The sequence below is a fragment of the Myxocyprinus asiaticus genome, chromosome 46, assembly GCF_019703515.2.
Source record: "Myxocyprinus asiaticus isolate MX2 ecotype Aquarium Trade chromosome 46, UBuf_Myxa_2, whole genome shotgun sequence".
NCBI classification, from domain to species: Eukaryota; Metazoa; Chordata; class Actinopteri; order Cypriniformes; family Catostomidae; genus Myxocyprinus; species Myxocyprinus asiaticus.
This window is the reverse complement of record NC_059389.1, coordinates 21,465,737-21,478,712: the sequence shown is the minus strand read 5'-3', so window position 1 is coordinate 21,478,712 and position 12,976 is coordinate 21,465,737. Positions and strand designations below refer to the sequence as shown.

At 36.2% G+C, this 12,976-nt stretch overlaps 1 protein-coding gene and 1 pseudogene across 3 annotated transcripts in view; one reads left to right on the top strand and one right to left on the bottom strand.

Annotated features, from left to right (window-relative positions):
* The first annotated feature begins 13 nt into the window (after window positions 1-13).
* LOC127435713 (N-acetylgalactosamine kinase-like) lies at window positions 14-2,874 on the top strand (annotated as a pseudogene).
* A 5,726-nt stretch (window positions 2,875-8,600) lies between these two features.
* Window positions 8,601-12,976, bottom strand: part of LOC127436152 (probable phospholipid-transporting ATPase IM) — a 54,491-nt gene continuing 50,115 nt past the window's right edge. For all 3 annotated transcript variants that reach the window (XM_051690108.1, XM_051690110.1, XM_051690109.1), the window contains one exon: window positions 8,601-10,774. In XM_051690108.1, the coding sequence (XP_051546068.1) occupies window positions 10,430-10,774 (345 nt within the window). In that variant the 3' untranslated portion in view covers window positions 8,601-10,429. The remainder of the gene's footprint in view (window positions 10,775-12,976) is intronic.

Genomic DNA, 12,976 nt, shown 5'->3' with positions numbered 1-12,976 from the left:
CCTATCTACTTGAATGGGGAAAGACCAAACTCTCAAAAACGGTCGGTCAATATTACGAATAAGCAATAAAATATGACAATACAGGTATCATTAATTGTGATTCTTTACCTCATATTACGTTAAAAAACTTATTTTTCCCGGCATATAAAACTAATGCGCATGCGCGTTCCAGAGTTGATTGACAGGTGATGTCTGTATATAAAAGGTGATTGGCTCTTTTAACTGTAAGGCGGGACTTCATCCGTTGACCGTTGGGCGTTCAGAGCACCTTAGTTGAGCGTTCCAATTTCTCCAATTCATTTAATAAAAGTGGCCCATCTCTGTTAAATACTCTCTGTTCCGACTCTGGTGAATTTAGTAGGTGGGTTACAGACAATTTATATACAAACCTCATAATTTGGTAATTGCAAAATGATTACAACTCATATTTTTCAATTTCCAGGGGAACATATTGATTATTGAGGCTATGCAGTCCTGCCCATGGCAATAGAGCAGAATATTCTTGCTGCGGTTTCTGTCAATAACTCTCAGATAATACAACCGATGCTAAATATAAGTAAAAATGCTATGATTTTCAGAAATAGTGAATTTGTATTGGTCTTTAATTGGCCTACTAAACCAGGATAAAGTATGAACACTGCGAGACATGAAAGAAGATAACCCAGGATTATGTTCGCCCATAGTTAAAAATGGCCTTGAGTTAAAGGGATAGTTCACCCAAAAATAAAAATTCTCTCATCATTTACTCACCCTCATGCCATCCCAGATGTGTATGACTTTCTTTCTTCTGCTGAATATAAATGGAAATTTTTTAGAAGAATATCTCAGCTCTGTAGGTCTATACAATGCAAGTGAATGGTGGCCAGAACTTTGAAGGTACAAAAAGCACATAAGAGCAGCATAAAATTAATCCATAAGACTCCAGTGGTTTAATCCATTGTCTTCTGAAGAGATATGATAGGTTGGGTGAGAAACAGATCTTTTTTGGGTGAACTATCCCTTTAATTTCTTGAGTGAAAAGGTGAATTCAATTACTTTGTGTCACTAACTTGAAGATGTCATTATTAAATCATGCATCTGACTTATTGTATCAGTGTTGCAGGGATTTCAGTGTGTCTGCAGACTGTATCTCCATTGACAAAGAGAATCCTCAGTGGCACTATTACTTCCTTTGTGTAGTGAAAGGAATTCAGGTGAAATGTTTAGTACCACAAAATGCATGTCTGTAAGATGAGTGATTCACAGAAGTCTAGACATTTCACCCTTGGCTTCATGTCTGCAGGAGCACTTGAGCTTGTCTTCTTTGGCAGGCATGAGCTGTGTGGTGGACAGGACTATTCCTGCCAGCTCAGAGCTTTCCAGCTCCAGCGCTCTGGTGTGCTGTGCTGGTCTAGTTACTGTGAAAGCCAATCAGAAGTCTCTGTCTAAGGTAGTCCTTACTATAAATGTCCTAACTTACTGAAAATTGATGTCTAATTCACTTCTGTCTATAAATTTGATCAAATTTTGACTTCCATTTTCAGGTGACTCTTGCAGAGACCATTTCTTTTCTGGCGGAAGAGGGAACAGTAAGCCTTTTGTATTTAAAACTCCTCCATCCACGTATGTTACATTTGGGTAGTTGGGTACAAACCATCAGACTATGTCATTGCTAAATGTTTGATGGGTTTTGCTTGTATTTCCTCTATTGTTTCTGATTTGTGTTTACATCTACATTATTTGTTTGCTTAAACCTTTTATTTTCTTTATCATAACTCATTTTATTATTCCTCCAGGCCAAGCTGATAGAGTTTATTCCGCTGCAGGCCACCGACATGAGGCTTCCCGATGGGGCTGTGTTTGTAATTGCAAACTGCTGTGTGGAGATGAACAAGGCGGCCATGTCTCACTTCATCATGAGGGTGGTGGAATGCCGCATTGCCACAAAGGTCAGAACTACGGGGATGCATGTTAAAACCAAATGCATCTATCGTGACAGCTTATTCTGTTGAAATAAAGCAATAAGCCACCAGATACGTTACAGTAATTTTACCATGGGTGATATTCTTATGAAACCCCATTTTACTTCAAAATCAAAAGAAACAAATATTTATTATATTTCTATAATAGAATATTATAATATAATATATTTTATATTTTGCTTATAGAAAATGAAGCCCTATTTTTAGGGCCATTTAGGGCTGGGCGATATGGCAAAAAAACCAAAAAACAATTATGTTGATATTTTTGATATATTGATATATAGATGATATTCGATATAATGTATATCTTGATAATTATGTATTTGCTCTGAAATGGCATTAGAAGTTTTTCTTTTTAATCAGAGGAACCATCATTTCAACTAAACAGCCATTGTAGCCAAGTAGATTAAAAATGTTTAATGCATGAAATGAAAATCGAAAAATAATGAAGGCACGTTTTTCCACAGTTTTTCACTAAATTAACACAAGAACGATATTTAACCATTTTCATTAGATGTAGCAATACAACAATACAGTAATAAGAAGCCATATTTACTGTCATATATTTTTACTAGAAGATTTTTGAGAACAAGTTCACTCACTTTTTGGAGCCCAGTTAAATTTGATAATGCAATATAATGCTGATTTATTCACCTTCACTTGGAGCTTTTATTTTGATGGAGCACTGAAAGTCTGTGTGTATTTGTCAGTTTGCAATGTTGCTCATTACACATCTGTTGAAATGCTGTCATGTCCTCCTTTTCTCAATAATGTGTCCTGTTTTTAGATTAGTATAATAACTTGTTGCAGGTACAAATGTTTGGAATTGCGCCACTGTGTGAATCTGCAGCTCTTTGCTTTCACAATGTACACAAACCGCTCTGAGAGCGCTGGAAACAGCGTATCATCATAGAACACATCACCTGCTCACTCTGAAGCACACACAGACCATGTATTCATTGAATTAAATTGCAGCCTTTTGGGATTTATTAATCACATATAAAAACACTGAGTTTTTGTTATTTTGATGAATTTTGCAGACCAGAAGGATCGTGAAACTACTTTCATGCCACACTCTTTTGGAAACTTAGTGGCCAAATAAAAAGCACACTACAATCAATGCAATATTTACAATATTGCTTAATTTTATATCACCAGCAAAATCATCATGATAATATTGTGAATATTCGATATATCGCCCAGCCCTAGTGCCATTACGATTTTTTACATTGTGACATTATTTTTATGACACATTTTACCCCCCAATTCTCATTACCATAATGCAAAAAAAAAAAAAAAAGATTGTCATTACAATATTATAATTATCGCAATGATAAAAAAATAATCAGAATTCATTTTTATAATTAGTAATATATATGTTTATGTATATACACACTGGCGGCCAAAAGTTTGGAATAATGTACAGATTTTGCTCTAAAGAAATGGGTACTTTTATTCATCAAAGTGGCATTCAACTGATCACAATGTAGAGTCAGGACATTAATAACATGAAAAATTACTATTACAATAAAAAAAGAAAATAATTAAACTACTTCAAAGAGTTCTCACCAAAAAATCCTCCTGCATCCGGTGTTGACAGAGTGTAAAGGCCAAAGTACAGTATACTTCGGTTGTTGCTCCACGTGCAGTATGCATGACGGAAATTTCGTCATTAACACAGTCTGCGCGGACTCATCATCAGCACAGTCTATGCCTGGGTATACTTCATTTTTGTGCGTTCCGGATCAGATCGTGCCCGGTCGTCCGCATTGCCTTTCAAAGTATACTCTTCTGACTGCGAGCGCATGTGCACAATGACTGCTTTGTAATACTCTTTTAGTACAGTCTTTAGTCCACATGGACTGTGTTGATGACGAAATTTGTGTCATGTATACTGTGCGCGGAGCGAACAGCAACTCGGACAACCGAAGTATTCTTTGGCCTTTTCTCGACACGCAGACAATCCTCGTCCGTGTGCATCATCGCCGCATGTGCCTGCCATTGACTGTACTAAAAGTGTACCACAAAGTAGTCAGTATTCAGACATTTGGTGTGAACAGACCCTAAGGGGCAAGGTGTTACGAAGGGTTTGTATTTTTGTTAAAGCACTCCGATTATTTTTCTATACAAAATTGCGAAGAATCTGACCTTTAAAATTACGTAAATCATAATTTTAGTGTTAGGGCTACTGCTGTAGTCTTGTAGTTATGCTTACTGACGTAATTGCTTTGAGAGGATTTTGTGGTATCCTTGCGTGTGTCGTGCAAAACATACCGGGTTTATGTCAAGTTCGTAAGTGATTTTAACACACTAATCTCATACGAACATATATTAAGTATAGTAGCTATATGTTTGAAACTATATTATGTGTATTTTATCCAATTGTGTTGCCTTGCCCCATGGGCTACCATTGTAAGTGCATTAATGTAAACATCTTTAATTTGTACTAAACCTGGAACATTCCTTTTACTTAAAGTGTAATGCTTATGGATATAATCCAGAAATATTTATGTGCTGATATGCATTGAATTTTTGCTGTTACTTGCTGAAGATTCAGTAGAGTTTGTCACATAAAAACTGACCTTATAGCTGCTTGAGTCACTGAATGAGTCACCTCTGTGTGGCAGTTTCTGTGTCAAACTAGGCGAAGTAGTTATTGAAATTCTGCCTCAATCTGTTTGTAATGAATTGGAGTATATCTTTTTTCACTCCTTATAGACAATCGGGTGCTGTTGGGTCGAGGTTAACCGGAGCTTTCGTCCACCAGGGAATGGAGGAGCAGCTGTCGTCCACAAGCGGTGGGTGAAGAAGAGTGTTTCTTTTCTCTCTCTTTCCTCTTTCTCTCTCTCTCTCTCTCTCTCTCTCTCTCTTCTCACTCTCTCTCTCTTTCCTCTTTCTCTCTCTCTCTGTCTCTCCCGCTGGCTCTTTCTCTCTCCCCCTCCCTCCCCGATTTAACAAACGTTCCTTATTTTTTAAGTGCGTTTTATGTGCTACTTAGTGTCACTGTCCGTATATGTAGTGCTGAAATGTGACTGTTGTGTTGCTCATCAATTTGGAGAATTGTGAAATTTCGTTGGGTTTCTAAGAAATATAAAGATGGGTATCGTTGACATAACAGTGGAAACTTATTCCATGATTCCTAATAATATCTCCCAGGGGAAGCATATATAAGGAGAAAAACAGAGGCCCTAAAACTGATCCCTGTGGCACTCCATACTTAACTTTTGTTTGATTTGACAATACCTCGTTTACACAGACAAAGTGGTAGTGGTCTGCTAAATAGGACCTAAACCATGCTAATGCAAGCCTATTTAAGAGAATGTTGTGATCTATGGTGTTGAAGGCAGCACTAAGATCTAAAAGCACTAGAAGAGAAATGCAGCTGCGATCAGACGATAAGAGCAAGTCATTTGTAATTCTGATAAATGTAGTCTTTGTACTGTGATGGGGCCTAAATCCTGACTGAAACTGTTCATATATACTTTTTCTCTGTAGAAATTAACATAGTTGGGAGGACACTACCTTTTCTAGTATTTTCGACATTAACAAGAGATTTAAAATTGGTCTATAACTAGCCAATTCACCGGGATCAAGCTGTGGCTTCTTAATAAGTGGTTTGATAACTGCCGTTTTAAAGTTTCTTGGGGTATGTCCTAAGGATAGTGAGGAGTTAATAATATTAAGAAGAGGTTCTGAGATAACAGGGAATATCTCTTTTAAGAGCTTAGTTGGAATTGGATCTAACATACATGATGTGGCTTTTTTTAAATTTTTTTTATTTTTTTTTATCCCCTTTTCTCCTAATTTGGAATGCCCAATTCCCATTACTTAGTAGGTCCTCGTTGTGGCGTGGTTACTCACCTCAATCCGGGTGGCGGAGGACAAGTCTCAGTTGCCTCCGCTTCTGAGACCGTCAATCCGCGCATCTTATCACGTGGCTCGATGTGCATGACACCGCGGAGACTCCGCATGAAGAGGCTCATGCTACTCTCTGCGATCCATGCACAACTAACACGCACCCCATTGAGAGCGAGAACCACTAATCATGACCATGAGGAGGTTACCCCATTTGACTCTACCCTCCCTAGCAACTGGGCCAATTTTGGTTGCTTAGGAGACCTGGCTGGAGTCACTCAGCACACCCTGGATTCGAACTCGCGACTCCAGTGTTGGTACTCAGCATCAGTACTCGCTGAGCTACCCAGGCCCCACCCATTTTGTGGCTTTTGATGTTTCGATAAGTTTTGTTAGCTCTTCATGACCTATGACAGCGAAGGATTGAAGTTGCTCGTGAAAAAAATTATGAGATACTGTTTTCTGTGGTACTGTGACAGATGACTGTATAATTCCAATTTTATTTCGGATTATTTAAATTTTATCAGTAAAAAAATTGAAGTCATTACTATTGTGCTGCAACAGAATATTTGGTTCAGTAAAGGCTTTATTGCTAACCAATTTAGCCACAGTACTAAATAAACACCTAGGATTGTTGTGGTTATTTTCTATGAGTTTGCTCAAATATGCTGACCTGGCAGCTTTTAGTGCCTGTCTGTAGCCACAGACACAATCCTTCCATGCTCCACGAAATACCTCTAATTTTGTATTCTTCCACTTGTGCTCCATTTTCCGAGCTGCTCTCTTGAGAGCATGAGTGTGATCATTGTACAATGGTGCGGAGCGATAGTTACCTTCAAACGTCTGTGCCATTATTCAGGTAAGTTGTTATAAATATTTTGACTTTACCCAACTTGCTCTCAGCAGTATTCTCTTCAAACTGTTGCTCTGTCATGACAGCAGTTGGCTTGAAATTGAAAACTCATGGTAGATGTGCATAATTCACACTAATGTCTGCAATAGCGCCCCTTGTGGCAATGCACGAAATTGAGCTTGTGTACCTAAAAGTGCCTGCAAAAACCATTATGAAGATATTGTTAGTGTGTGGATTAAGTATGAACATAAACAAATCATTTTAAAATAAGTTAAACAATGTCCATTTAATGCATTTCATATAAAAATTACATTGACTTGTATAAAAATCCATGCATTTAAATAAAAACAATAAACAATTTGCATGGTCCTTGCTGACAAAATAGCACAGCAGGAAAATAGTATACATTCATCATACATATTTAATAATATTAAATTAATGTGTTGACTGTACATTCGTGAAAAGGAAATGTTGCACAACCACCTTCATCAAATACATTTCAGATAGAAAATATGACCTTTACATTACATTACATCTTACCTGCAAAATATCCCAAAATATGAGGGCAATAATCTGATCAGCTAATTTATCATTTATGCCTGAAAATCATTGATATGTTGTAATGTCAGAAATTTTCAGAGAAAAAAAAGGCAATGGTGACACATTCAACCCAACATAGGAGAACTTAAAGTATTTCCTTAAATTAAAGGAAAACAAAAAAGGCACAAAAATCCTTTACATAAAGGATCACAGGAAAGAAATGCCCACTTTATAGACCTTTGAAGTAGATACATGGAATTAGTTTAGTCAGAGTAAATGCATCAGTCTATCGCTTGCAGAATGATGGAAGGCACAGCTATGTATTCCCATGACCTTTACATTTATATTCTCTCAATATTCTCCATTCAATGAGCTGCATGCAAAGCTGAGGATAACTACGGTATGAAGTATGTGCAAATGTGGAATATTTTATATATATATATATATATATATATATATATATATATATATATATATATATATATATATATTATATATAAGAGGTACAATTTAAATTTTGCTTTTTAAAATTGTTTAAACTCCATATAATGGGAAAAACAGAGCTTGCTTTGAAGATGTACACCCAATGTACGTTCTCTGTGGCATGGATATTGTGCATTTCTAATTGTTATTACACATCCCTAAAACCATCAGCATGATGCATTACATGTTGGTTCATTCAGTAGAGTATCTGAACAAGCTGTGAGTCTAGATGTTTTAAACAACATCCAACATTTTTAAAAAGGAACGTTCCTTGTTCAATACAAGTTAAGCTCAATCAACAGCATTTGTGGCATAATGTTGATTTCCACAAAAATATTTTGACCAATCTCTCATTTATTAAGGAAAAAAAAGCAAAAATCGTGGTTACAGTAAAAGACTTACAATGGAAGTTAAATGGAGCCAGTGCATAAACATTAAAATACACAGTTTCAAAAGTATAGCTACAAAATGTAAACATTATACAGTATGTGTTAACATGATTTTAGTGTTAATGTTTACATCTTGTGACTATACTTTTAAAACAGTGTGCATTTTAGCATTTACGGATTGGCCCCATTCACTTCCAATTGCTAGTGTCTTAATGTAACCGCAATGTTTTGGTTTTTAATTTTAATAAATGAGGGACGAGTTTACGTTTTATTCTGTGGTAATCAACATTATGCTACAAATGCTGTCGACTGAGCTGAATTTGAATTGAACCCAGAGCATTCCTTTAAAGGATAAGTTCACCCAAAAATGAAAATTCAGTCATTGTTTACTCACCCCTGTGTTGTTATAACCCTATATGACTTTCATTATTTTTCTTAACACAAAAGAGAAATTAGGAAAACATTTTTTCACAATTTCTCTCTTTGTGTTAAGAAAAAGAAAGAAAGTCATACGGGGTTATAACAACACAGGGGTGAGTAAACAATGACTGAATTTTCATTTTTGGGTGAACTTATCCTTTAAGATGTCCCCATTTAAACAGTGTTTAAACATTTTTGTGCAATGCATTTATAATCCTTCATCAAGAACCCCTGCAGATGGCTGTATCAGTGTTTAAATTATTTCACACACGTGTAAATATTTGCTCCCTGATGCCTTGTTATTCTGAGCAATTTGTAGAATGTAAACTCATGTTTAAATGCCCTCCCTGCAGTTAATATTTTCTTAATTGTTTTTGTTTTTTTGTTCCAGTAAAATATTCTAAACATTCTTAAAATAAGACACATTTACTTGATAAAATAACTGTTTTACAATTGTTTTAAGGGAATGCATCTTGAATAAGTTTATTTTTTATACTCCATTGTTAAATTTGGTAACGCTTTAAAATAAGGTTGTATTCAATGACCTTAGTTAACAACATAAGTTAACATGAACAAACCATGAACAATACTTTTACAGCATTTATTAAGCTTGGCTAATGTTAATTTCAGCATATAGTAATATATTTTTTAAATTAAAAGTAGTACATGTTAACATTAGTTAATGCACTATGAACTTGAACATTTATATATTTTTATAAATTAATATTAACCTAGATTAATGCATGCTGTAAAAACAGATTGTTCATTGTTAGTTCATGATACCTAATGCATTTACTAATGTTAACCAGTAGAACCTTATTGTAAAGTGTTACTTTTTTTTTCATGTTTTAAGCATAAACCTCAAATTCTGTTAGATTCATGCGTTAAACAAGAAAAAAACATGATTCTTAATACTTAAGACTTAATATTCTACACAATTCTGCTTCTCAAGTAAATGTATTTTTTTTAAGGATATTACTGTGGGGGTTTTTTTTTTTGTCTGTTTGTTTGTTTGTTCGTTTTTTTTCACAGGAGAAATGCTGATTGAGAAAATAATTTTTTTGCAGTGCAATTGTAGAATGTGAACTCATGTTTAAACTTTGCCCACTACTAATAATTTGTGATGGCTACAAAATAAATAGGATTTAGTGTTTCCAATCCCTAAAAGAAATGCAATTGACTTTGTGTACAATGGAAATTTATGCATTGCTTTTGCAGTGCATATGAATCATAAGAGGAAGTCATTAAAACGTAAAACATAAAAATGTCACCTTTTGAAGGAAACATTGCACTTGTGAATCTGTGCCAGAAAATACGAGGAGATAACATGAAATCAAAATGAAACCGAGGTTCATTTTCAAATTCAATGAACCGTCACAAAAAGAACGGATGCATTGTCAGGAGGGAAATGATCTGCATGAGTGAAAACTAGGTGAAGAAAATTTGTATTATCTGTGCTTCATTGTGCTGGCTCTTTGGAGTCTCCTGTGCTCGTCTCATCACTCATAGTCCAGTTGTGCCCAAGGGCATCTCTAAGAGTCTAGAGCCTCTCTGTTCAGAATCCATCATTATCATCACCACATTAAAGGGATAGTTCGCCCAAAAATGAAAATTCTGTCATTATTTACTCACCCTCATGTTGTTCCAAACATATATATATATATATATATATATATATATATATATATTTAAAAAAAATCTTCTGTGTCACTTCCAACTGCTATTGCTGCAAATCTCCTTTTGTGTTTCGCAGAAAAAAGAAAGTCCATATGGGTTTGGAACAAAATGAGGATAAGTAAATGAAGACAGCATTTTCATTTTGGGTGATCTATCCCTTTAAAAAGACAAAGGGACAGGCACTAAGTCCTTCTTTCTTCTGCAAAGGAAGAAAAACCCATGAGTGTTCATTGAGTTTACTGTATGGTTCTTTATGTGGCTTCCAAGTCTTCCAGTGTTATCTCTCGACTTTGGTCACTTTCCCTTCTAAATCCAGTGATCTCCACCACCGGGGTGGTAGCGTCCATGTCCCCTTTGTTTTTCATCAAGCCCTCGATCCATCCGGATCTGGCAGGTGCTCTTGTGGGAGAGGATACAGGGTATGTGAAAGTAGAGGATGTGAGGACCTTCATGTTCTTGCCAGAGGTGATGAGTTCTCCGTATCCCTGCTGGTGGGCGAAAGCGTAAGCCGAGCGCCGAGAACTCGTCCTGCGGACCCGCCTGAGGTTCTGTTCTTGAGGACCCTGCCTCCTAGTGGCCTGCTGAAGTAAACGCACCTACGAGAGGGCAAATAGTTTCAACAGCTCATTATGATGTATGTAGGTCTGAAAAAAGTGTTAAGATGTTACACATCAACTTTTTAGAAAACCTAATGAGTACTATGACACTTTGTGGTTCTCAACATTTGGACTTCAAGGCCGCCCATTGTCAAAATGGATCTATGTACCATTGTCTCATGTCTGCCAAATATGTTGAGATGGTCCAAACATCATCTGCAGCCTAAAAATTAACTTATGGTCGCATTTTAGGAGTGAATGAACTTAGCTGCATAAAGAATAGGATGCTCCCTTGCTTCCTATTTAGTGAATTACTTAACCTCCAGTGTGCTGTCTGACTTCACTGGTCTCAGAACAGTTTGAAATGCACCTTATTTTCATCCTAACTCCATTTAAAGTCTCTGAAAGCAACATTTTTCAACTTTTGGATGAACCCACTTATTCTCAAAGTGAAAATGTAAGTATAGGAATACCTTTACTAATATTAATTAATTGAACCATATTGTACATAAAAACAAAGCAAAATAACTCACAGATGTGTATATGTTACAGTCATTCAAAATAATGTTTTTTTAACTTTTGAGGGAATTATGTCCTGAAATCCACGTATGTGGACATCATGTTTATCAGCACGAAAAATGAATGCATTTTTTTAAAGTGGCATATCAAACAAAACTTGAGACGCTACTCTTTACACCCAAACAGGTTTAAATTAAAAAACCTAAATACGTTTCTTACCAGAGGCATTTTTGTTGGCTCTGCGCCTGCATAAGCACTTCACGGAAATCGACAGCATGCTGTTGTGTCATGTGACACGGTGCGTCAGAAGTTTAACCCTTAAATGACAGTCTAGAGTCTAGAGTCGGTTTAAATAAATTTTAATTGTGCGTTGCGTATAGCGAAGCCAAAATACAACATCCACGCATGTGTATATGGGGTCGCATGAGGTTAAGCATTTTTAAAATTCACTATTAGTCCATGTGGCCCAATTATGCCGGAACTATTCATAAAAGGGCAATTCATGACCAATGGCCATTGTGCTCTTGTGAAAGGCGTTTACAACAGAAAATAATTTAGACTTGTCCATCAGTTTGTAGAAGTGTAGCCATAAGACCTGAAACTAAAGTCATAAAAAGTTGTATTGAATCTTTCATCTCCTGTCATGAACATGTAAAGCCATAAAGTTACAGTATGTCTCGCGTTATACGTGCAAGCAAAAATGTGGAGCAAATAAGTCAATAATGCAGCCATCACTAAAATGACAATTTAGACATATCTGTACAGTGTCACAGAAGAAATAGGGTCTGTTCCAAAACCTAGTGAGCTTCTTCGAGATGCAGCTTTTTAAGGCATCATAGGCACACTCCTGACGCAAAGGCTGTTCCAAAAGCAGACTGATCTCATGAAATTTACGTGACCATGGTAACATTTTTGCAAACAAAAATTACGCACGTTTTGGTGCAGTTTCCTGGTGAAATGTCCAACGGGGGGCACTAAAACCGAGGGAAATAATTTCGTAATCAGACGAGGTTTTTAAGGTGAGGTTTTTATGGATGAAAAACACTTCCCTAAACAAAAACTTTTGTAAAAACCTAACTAATAGTGTTTAAAAAAAGCAAATGAGAGGTAAACAAAACCGACGTCCTTACCCTTAACCAACACCTAAACCTAACCAATAGTGTCCTAAACTTTATTCTGACAATCCCAGAATGCACCGTGATGAGCTCGGTGGATGAAGCGAATATTGTTTTTGTTATAAATTTACTTGCAATCACTTCAATACTGAAAAGTATCGATAAAAATAGTTTAATGTGATAGAAAACTGACTATTTTACCCAAAAGGTGAGTGTGCTATGTATTTTTAAGCTCATTAGAGTATTACGTCATTACTCTCGCTTCACCTGTACTGAAAGCAGTTGCGAGTCGAGTCTCCTGTGCGCTGCACGTAATGAGTGCTATTTTAATGTCACGTGGAACTGCTGCCATTGTAGAGCATTCCAAACCTCTCTCTTATGAGGATCCATTTCAGTTACGATAGAGGACAGCTACCTATGTAGGCAAGATTAGGCAAGTACGTTTTGTAACAGACCCATGATATAAGCGCTTTAACAAAACTATAAGATGTACATTTCTGCTACAGAAAATAAACTCCCCTGAATACCTTGCCCCATAGACTTCCATAGTAAACATATTACTGTAAAT